The following is a 9773-nucleotide window of genomic DNA, read 5'->3' as shown; positions in this document are numbered from 1 at the left end:
CATCTGCAAATTACATCGACAGAACCTAAAGGGGCTTTAGCTGATGTGTACTGTATGCTTATGACAAGAGCTATTGCCCATTTTTGCATTGTATGTACCATATAGTTAGAGGTATAGTAGCTTTGCTACCTGTATTAAATCTAACCATTTATTGGAATCTCCTGAATTTTTTTCTGCTTTGCGTTACTGTGCGTTTTGGTTCTGTTGATGTAATTTGCAGATGATCCCTAAAACTGCATGCGCGAATATCAAACCTAAGGCTAAGTTTACTGAGCTAGGAGGTGATTTCTTTTCTAAAGTATTTCCCAGTTCACGCTCGAATGCTCGTGCAGCTTCACGAAGCCGCTGAGGAACAGACTTCGCCATGTTTATGCTGCCAAATGTCCCAAATAGTCCTCGCTGCAGCTGTGACGACATACCCTAAAACCTGCCTTGCAGCAACGGTGGCCGTCTGTGGGCGTGGCCAGGCCAGAATGCATTTTCAATTTCAAATCGGCTTTCATTCGTCGCGATGTGTTAAATGAAAATGCATTATGTTTTTTTTCATTTTCATTCTGCAGCAAACATTGCACATATGTCTTGGAAAATGCTAACTGAAATACAGAAATACACTGCCATTTACATACTGCATTATCGTTTTGTGTATTAAATTTCAAAATTAATTTTGCTACACACATCCCATGCTGTTATGCTGAAAATGTAATCCTGCATTTCCTAGACGCGAGTGTAAATGCATTTAGGACAAATAACATTTAAATGATCATTTTGCTACAGTTTCTGCTTTTACTTTATTCACATCAAATTCAGTTTGTGTATAGCATTTTCAATTTAATTTAGCTACTTATAAAGCTTTAAAATGTGGATACAATTTACATATTAAAACAGTGTTTGAAATGAGAAATGCAAACAATGTAATTTAATTTTCATTTTCATTCTGCACCAAACATTGCTCATATGTCTTGGAAAATGCAAATTCAAATACAGAAATTCATTGCCATTTAACATATTGCATTGCCATTTTGCATATTACATTTTGAATTGAATTATGCTACTCATATGCTTCCATACATGCGGACATAAACGTTAATAGTACAGCGATTTATATTTGACAGACAAGACCATTTAAAATAAAATAACTTATTTAGTTAAAACCACATCTTTAAGAACAAAATGGTAATACACTTAAATTTGAATGTTATTGCAAACTGGGCGACGCAGTGGTGCAGTAGGTAGTGCTGTCGCCTCTCAGCAAGAAGGTCGCTGGTTCGAGCCTCAGCTGGATCACTTGGCGGTTCAGTGTGGAGTTTGCATGTTCTCCATGCGCTCCTGTGGGTTTCCTCCGGGTGCTCTGGTTTCCCTCACAGTCCAAAGACATGCGGTACAGGTGAATTGGGTAGGCTAAATTGTCCGTAGTGTATGAGTGTGAATGAGTGTGTATGGGTGTTTCCCAGAGATAGGTTGTAGCTGGAAGTGCTGCGTAAAACATATGCTGGATAAGTTTGCGGTTCATTCCGCTGGGGCAACCCCAGATTAAGAAAGGGGCTAAGCTGAAAAGAAAAAGAATAAATGAATAATAATTAATAATAATAATAATTTAACAATAAAAAATATAGGTCAGATCAGCATCATCAGCAGTAAATAAATGAAGATTCATTCATTTTCTTTTAGGCTTAGTCCCTTTATTAATCTGGGGTCGCCACAGTGGAATGAACCGCCAACTTATCCAGCACGTTTTTACGCAGCGGATGCCCTTCCGGCCGCAACCCATCTCTGGGAAAATTGTGTAACACTTACATAAATAAAGGAAACTTTAACACCTGTCAAAAAAAATATTTAAAACATACAACACAACATTTCAGTAGATTTAAGACTTTTTTAAGGCCTAAAATTGAGTTTTTTAGATTTAAGACATTTTAAGACTTGTTAAGGCCCCGCGGACACCCTGCAAATAGCAATGTGTGCATGTTGAAACGATCAAATTTCCCGCGGTTTAACAACTTTTGACACTCATTGCTCTCCATATTTGTTGGTAGAACGCCTGCGCTATTTTAACTCGGATTAGCTAGTATCATCCAGAATATCAGAAAAGTTCACGTTTATTAGAGTCACAGATCCATGACCGGATGTTTTCCTCTTATGAGCTCATCACCTGCGGAGTTGACGTAATTCTGACGTCATCGACAGTAATGTTCCCGGAATGTGTTCCCGCCGTCAAGTTTGAGATTAAAAATGCGTCACTTTTATTATTTGGCCTCGTGTTTCTGCCTGGCAAAGCAAATACTGGACATTTCCTGAACAAGTCGTGATGACGTAAAACTCGAACATGTTAGGAGTGGATTATTTCATTTGTCGTTTAATTACTTTATATTGTTATTCATGCGCTTTTCTCAGTTAATTTCTGTGCCTTTTTCTGCTACCATATTTTACCGTTTAGTAACTTATGAAACCCTTGAAATGTTTGCCAGAGGCATTTAAGAGGCAAATATAAACTAAACTCGCAAAATAATTCCTTTATTTTCCTTTGGCTTGCTCCCTTTATTCATCCAGCATATGTTTTCCACAGCGGATGCCCTTCCAGCTGCAACCAAGTACTGGGAAACACCCAGACACTCTCACATTCACAAACACACTCATACACTATGGCCAAATTAGTTAATCAGTTCACCTATAGCGCATGTCGGATCACCCGAAGAAAACCCACGCCGGCACAGGGAGAACATGCAAACTCCACACACTGAGCCACCATGTCGCCCAAATTAAATATTTTAGTAAAAATGGATCAAACTTCTTCCCAGAGATGGGTTGCGGCTGGAAGGGCATCCGTTGCGTAAAAATGTGCTGGATAAGTTGGCGGTTCATTCCACTGTGGCGACTCTAGATTAATAAAGGGACTGAACCGAAAAGAAAATGGATGAATGAATGGATCAAACTTCTAGCCTTGCTGCTATTAGAAACATTGAGTCCTCATCACTAGATGGCGCTACACCCACGATTACAGTAAATACTAATAACTAAGCATGAACTGCAGAGCTTCTCAAAGCCCGGACTCTTGTCCGGATCCTTACGGAAAAGTAACTTGATAAAGAGAATCGACAGTTCAAGTGAATATGCAGATAAGTAAAGGTTTATTTTACCCCAAGAAACGCCACTATGAAAAGAAACACGGACGTTTTGAACGGTAGTAACCACAAAAATACAGACATAAGGACCGCAAAACTACAACACCTGAAGTTTTGAGAGAGGTCTGGATGCAGACCAGGGGGCTGGTTCATAAAAGTGGTCAAGAAGAGCGGGGATTAAAGTAAAAAAACTGACTTCAATGAGCCGCACCGGTGGGAAAATCTCTTTAAATAAAAGTGAGGCTACCGCTCGGCCCGGATCCATCACCTGATTATACCACTCAGGGTTTGCAGCTTTAAAGTCCTTCTTAAAATAATGTAGTTGCTTCTTAATATCAGTCATTGCTTTCTTAATATATTTCCTTTATTAAATTTTGTAATTCATATACTACATATTTAGCAAAGTACATCCCTCAACATTTTAAAGTAATATTTTCTTCAGAATGCTTCACGATAATATGTTTGTGCATATACATTAGATTATTCAGTGCCAAAGCAAAAATTGAAGCTAATCTAACAACAAGTAAACTGAAGATCACAGTCCACAAATGAGTACATAATATGTTATAATATGCTGAGTAAAATTATAAAGTAAAATTTTAATAAACAGGAAAAAAAATCAACATAAACATTAAAAAAAAAAAAGAGTTTAAATGTTGAAGTTTGTATTTGTTTTGTTTGCAATAACATTCATTCATTCATAGTCCCTTTATTAATCCAGGGTCGCCACAGTGGAATGAACCACCAACTTATCCAGCTCGTTTTTACGCAGTGGATGCCCTTCCAGCTGCAACCCATGTCTGGGAAACTTCCACACACACTACAGACAATTTAGCCTACCTAATTCACCCGTATCGCATGTGTTTGGACTGTGGGGGAAACCGGAGCACCCGGAGGAAACCCACGCTAACACAGGGAGAACATGCAAACTCACAGAAACGCCATCTGAGCCGAGGCTCTAAGCAGCAACCTTCTTGCTGTGAGGCGACAGCACTACCTACTGCGCCACTGCATCACTGTTTGCAATAACATTTGAATTTAAGTGTATTACCATTTTGTTCTTAAAGATGTGGTGTATGTATATTTACTATTACATGACTGAAGTTTTATTCATTATTAAGAGGTTAAGTGAATTAAAATGACATCAAATTACAGCAGGTGAATGTTAACATTAGCTTGATTAAGCTTGAACTTCACTAAGCCTGAGAGTTAGCCTGCCCCGGACAGGCTAGTTTCCCAGCATATGTTGCCATAGTAACATTTAGTACTATCGCAAATTTGATTTATGACACCGAATCCGCCATTAATAAACCTGACTTACCAAAATAAGCCTGGCTTGTTCCTCTAAGCTGGGTTTATGGACTAAACTAAAACTATAATACAATTTAATTTATGCAAATAAAAAGTTATTGTAAGAAAGATAAATACAACATATTGCTTTTTGGTAAATGGAAAAAGTAAAAAAGTTTTTAGACTGAATAACTGGTAGCGATGATTGGGTAACTTCACATAAAGAAAGATTAAGACACGTTTAAAATGATTTAAGATGTACAACACAAAATTTCTATAAATGTAAGACCTTTTAAGGCCTAACATTTTGTTATATACACATATATTTTTTATTAAAAAGTCAAAATTGCGAGTTTTTAAGCCAGAATTACGAGTTAAGTAAATCAGAATTGCAAGTTTAGCAAGTCAAAATTGCGAGTTAAGTCAGAATTGAGTTATTAAGTCAGAATTAGGCGTTAAGTCAGTCAGAATTACGAGTTAAGTAAATCGGAATTGCGAGTTTAGCAAGTCAAAATTGCGAGTTTTTAAGTCAGAATTGCGAGTTAAGTAAGTTAGAATTGCGAGTTATTAAGTCAGAATTAGGCGTTAAGTCAGTCAGAATTACGAGTTAAGTAAATCGGAATTGCGAGTTAAGCAAGTCAAAATTGCTAGTTAAGTCAGAATTGCGAGTTATTAAGTCAGAATTGCAACTTAATTTCGAATTCTGACTTTATAACTCGCAAGTCTGACTAAATTTGTTTTTAATTATTATTTTTTTTTAATTCAGTGGCGGGAACGGGGTTCCGTACTTTAAAGGCTCGTACAAACCAGGACGCTTTTCGTTTGAATTTATCGTTAGCGTTTTCAAGACGTTTTTCCGGATTTAAACCCAATCGATTTTCACTGGCGTCAAACAAAAAACGAGCATGGGGTATTTCTTTTTTAAATGACGCTTTTACGCCTGCCATATTGCGCGTTGGTGTGCACGATCACATTGACGCCCTTTATTTAGTCACGAGGCGTTAAACGTTAACAGAAACGAGAGCAATAAACGTCTTGGTGTGCACGGGCTTTAAGACCTCGCAGACACCCTGCATTAATACTGCAGTTCTGTCGTCGTGTGAACAAAAAGCAAAACACTTGCCATTTTACAGCATCTTTATTTATATAAAAATACAAAAAAACGTAATACTTAAAAAAAACAAAAAGCAGTTTCCATAGGAAAGCATAATAGATGCAATCCCATCTCTTTCACGTCCGTTTCAAATGCACCAGTGGCATACAAGCTCAGCTCTGAATAATTATAATACAAAGACTTCAACTCAATATTAAAAAATTAAGTTACTAATCAAGTATAAAATGGAAATGGTCACTGAGGAAGAGGAAGAAGTCCTCGCTCAAGCATCTGGCCTCGAAATACAAATACAGACAATCAACAAAAACCAGTTAAAACAAAGATAACAGGAAATAAGAATTGGACTGTGCGTTTGTTTTCTCCTCAGCTCTGAGGCGTTTAGATCAGAAGTTGGAGATCAGTAACACAGATCTGCATTAGCTGGACCCGAGAGCAGGTTTGGTTGAGCGTCTTCTGCTACAGCACTTGAGTCGGGCAGGGTTTGGCGGGAACATCCAGACTGCTCTCGCGCCCGCAGTGGGATGGCACGTTTCCAGCGCTCGGCTCCTCCAATGGAAGTGCAGGAATCCCCTGGGCACGAATCTGCTGCATGCACTGCCTGCAAACACACACACACACACACAAATCACACACCATCAGTCAAAAGCAACTCCATCTAGCCTTTAACAATCATTTACTTGTCTAAGAGATGCTGTTAGGTGGTTCAAAATGTTTAATACTCCATATAATCAAAGGAGACCTGCTATTTGCCTTTTTACAACATGTAAAATAAGTCTCTGATGTGTCTAGTGTGTGTGTCTGTGTGTGTGTGTGAGGTTTCAGCTCAAATCAACACGCAGATAATGTTCTCTACCTCTCTGAAACAGACCCTTTGATCTTAATTGTGGTGTTTTGGTGACTATCGCTTTAAATTCAAATGAGATTGTGCTCTTTTTCAGAAGAGGGCGGAGCTACAAATGCCTGTGTGTCAGCATAGTGGCAGATTTAATGACATTTACAATAGTTTTGGAGCAACTTCTCCTTTAAGTAAATGTCCATAGGCAAGTCCTTTTGTGTACTAAAACAAAACTTGCTAGTAATATCATCTGAATATGATTTACATATATTGTTAAAGCTAACTATAATCATAACCCTGAACAAATTCAGAGGTTATCCAGAATTAATCTCATTAATTTGCTGCTTAACATCAGTGAGCTGTATTTGTTCACGCTGTATGAATAGTGTGTCCCTTAAAGGGTGTGAAAAGGCCAGGTGTATTATGGCATTTTGATTTGATTGACAGCCAAGTCAAGCCCGCCCAGATAACGCATAGCACATCTGCTTCTGAAGTCGACAGTGCAGTTCTATTTAGGCTGGCTAATGGCTTGATCTAGATGGTCTGATATAGATTGGTCTCAACCTGGATTCCTGGAGGGCTGTAGCTCTACAGTTTTACTCCAACCCTAATCTAACACAACTGATACAAATAATCAAGGTGTTCAAGATCACTAGAGACTATTATTGATTTGGAGCTGGTTTAAGCTAAACCATGCAGAGCTGTGGCCCTCCAGGAATTGAGTCTGAGACCACTGATATAGTGGCTTATTGTGTGGCTAAGTGTCTGTGTGCTTCGAATACCTAGTTTATAGTGTTGTAACTCAAACTTTGAATGACGATTAGAGCACATAATTGTAAATTCATCCAGGTCGCGGGTGGTGTGTGATCCGAGTAAATGTCATTATTAAATGATGCACATGTTTATATACTGTTCGATTGTGTTGATGTTTACTTTACTGAAGTGTTAAGTGATGTAAACGCCACGTTTAATCAGTATTTGGACATTTAGGATCGGTCTTATCTGTTTATGTTTCTGATGCATATTTAGACCTGATGCCCTATGAATCTTTGATTATGTGCTATAACTGATGTTACACATTATATTACTGTATATGTTATACAAACTGCAGTTTAATCTATTGTTAAACATTCTATTTTGTTTCGAGAAAATACCACACACATGTGCCTTTATGACTGTGCAGAATAAATGCTGTAGAAAATCCGCAAACGACAAAGCCGGACTTGTGCGTTCTAACCAATGCCCCCTGGTGATCACATCTCAAACAGTAGATCCATTGACATTTAACAAAGCTCACCAACAAAGGGACCGTTCACTCAAAAATGAACCTTCTCTCACTGTTTACCATTCCTCAAGTGGTTAAAAACCTTTATAAAAAGTTGTTTTATTCTGTATTCTGTACACAGAAGATATTTATTTTTTGGGTGAACTGACCCTTTAGCACTGCGCATCGTCTAAAAACGCAAAAGATGAACAAAACAGCCCCCCAAAGTCATGTAAAGGAGTTCCCATGTGACACTTACCAGGCTGTTCGGGACATGATGTAATAAATATCGGGTTTCTGGAAGCCATTGAAGGTGGAGGATGCGGCGACGGTGTAGGCGCCCATGTTCTCGAACAGCAGCCAGTCGCCCACCTGCATGTCCGGCAGGCTGCACTGCTCCACAATGCGGTCCAGACCGTCGCAGGTCGGGCCCCAGATACTGCAGGGGTACATGCGCTCATCGGGCTTGGGTTTCTGCATGGAGAGCAAGAGTTATGGGTAAGGAAATGAGGAATAAAAATAAATAAATAAAATCAGATGCTGCGTCCCAGTTCACGTTCTCAAATGGAACGTGTTCCAAATCACACAATGTGGAAATGGGTATTTAAAAGACTCGGGAAGTGCTTTGGAATGCGCACTTTTCTTCGACGTCTGACGTAATCTCAACTGAAACAGAAAGGGTGGGACAGAGTAGCTCCTCCCCTTTTAAAAAAACAGCCAATAGCTTTCGGTTTTCTCACAGCTCTGCCAGCGAGTGGTCGAGATCAAACACATCAAATGAAAAAGCATATGAGAAGGGGGTGGGGCATCTCAGACATGAGTAAGCATCTGATTGGTCAGAGGACTTCATGAGAGAGTAAAGTATGAGGTGATGTCAAAAAAATCGTTAATCCATTTCGAAGTTACAAATTGCAAGCTTTGGAAGTTTATATCAGGTTTATATGTTTTAAATGTGAATTTTGTCACCGTTTAGAGCACACTAGCTTATAGACATCTGTAAAACTAACATCTAAAAAACAACAACTTTATTTTAAATTCACGGAACCTTTAAGGTTATCCAGACAGTCTACCGTTTCTGGTAAATTTGTAAAAGCAGATCCGTGCTAACTCTAACAGCTAATTTTAAAAGCAAGATTATTTATATAGCACATTTAAAACACAATGGTAATTCAAAGTGCTTTACACTAGTGTTGTCACAATAATGAAATTCGGTACTAATCAATACTAAATTTTTTAAACGGCCATTTCCCGCTAACATTTGAGCGCGTTCTTAAACAGCGCTGATTTGCCATTGTGTTCACGTGCTCAACAGAAATGACTGTGATTGGCCGTGAAGGTCATCAGTTCACCGAACTCACCACTGTTAACCGTGTGATCGCTACAGCAGATCGCTCGCATGTCAGCTTGCTGCTCAACGTAACTTTACAACGCTCCCGTGTTCCTGTATCTTTGGTTACACTCAGTAAACAGCGGTGAGTTCGGTGAACTGATGACCTTCACTGCCAATCACAGTCATTTCTGTTGAGCACGCGAACACAAACAGCCATTCGGTGTTTAAGAACGCGCTCCAATGTTCGCGGGAAATGGACGTTTATAAATTTCAGTATCGACTGGAACCAATTTCCAGTATTAGTAGACAACACTACTATACATAAACAAGAATAAAAAAAATATAAGGAAGAAAATTAAGTTAAAAATGACTAAAGAAGATCAAAAATAAAGACACAGCTAGCGTGATATGTCGGACGTAATAATGCAAGTGTGGTTTTAGTCTTAATTTAAATCTATTACCCATAATGCATTGCATTGGATCTTACTTCGATTAGAAGTATAAACACAAGTAAAAAAATAGTCATGGTGGATGTGTGAGAGCGACGGTTAAGTGAAGGCTTTGGTTAAGATATTTAAGCAATCGTTAATATACATTAACCTAATTACGTTTCCTTTAATGTTTCAGTGTAGTATTTCATCAACCATTACCATGCTGCTGCTTCTCCTATATGGTAGGTATTTAAATATGAAAGTTTTGGCACCTGTCAATCACCTTGTCACGTTTCCAAGCACCAAATCAATTCATATAATGAGGAAGTATCATGTCCTAAAGCTTGCACACGCTTCGGTTACACACTCAAAAGCTTATACTATGTTATA

At 38.5% G+C, this 9773-nt stretch overlaps 1 protein-coding gene and 1 long non-coding RNA gene across 2 annotated transcripts in view; one reads left to right on the top strand and one right to left on the bottom strand.

The window, feature by feature from the left end:
* Positions 1-9773, top strand: part of LOC147840079 (uncharacterized) — a 408477-nt gene that overhangs the window by 231300 nt on the left and 167404 nt on the right. The gene's annotated exons all lie outside the window — the stretch shown is intronic.
* The window catches only part of odc1 (ornithine decarboxylase 1), a 14589-nt gene continuing 10347 nt past the window's right edge, over positions 5532-9773 (bottom strand). The window contains 2 exon segments of the mRNA NM_131801.2: positions 5532-6121; positions 7882-8096. Of these exon segments, the coding sequence (NP_571876.1) occupies positions 5980-6121; positions 7882-8096 (357 nt within the window). The 3' untranslated portion in view covers positions 5532-5979.

Source organism: Danio rerio, chromosome 17, assembly GCF_052040795.2.
Source record: "Danio rerio strain M-AB ecotype USA chromosome 17, GRCz13ab, whole genome shotgun sequence".
In the NCBI taxonomy this organism is placed as follows: domain Eukaryota; kingdom Metazoa; phylum Chordata; class Actinopteri; order Cypriniformes; family Danionidae; genus Danio; species Danio rerio.
The sequence above is the reverse complement of the archived record's forward strand: the minus strand, read 5'-3'. Positions and strand labels throughout refer to the sequence as shown.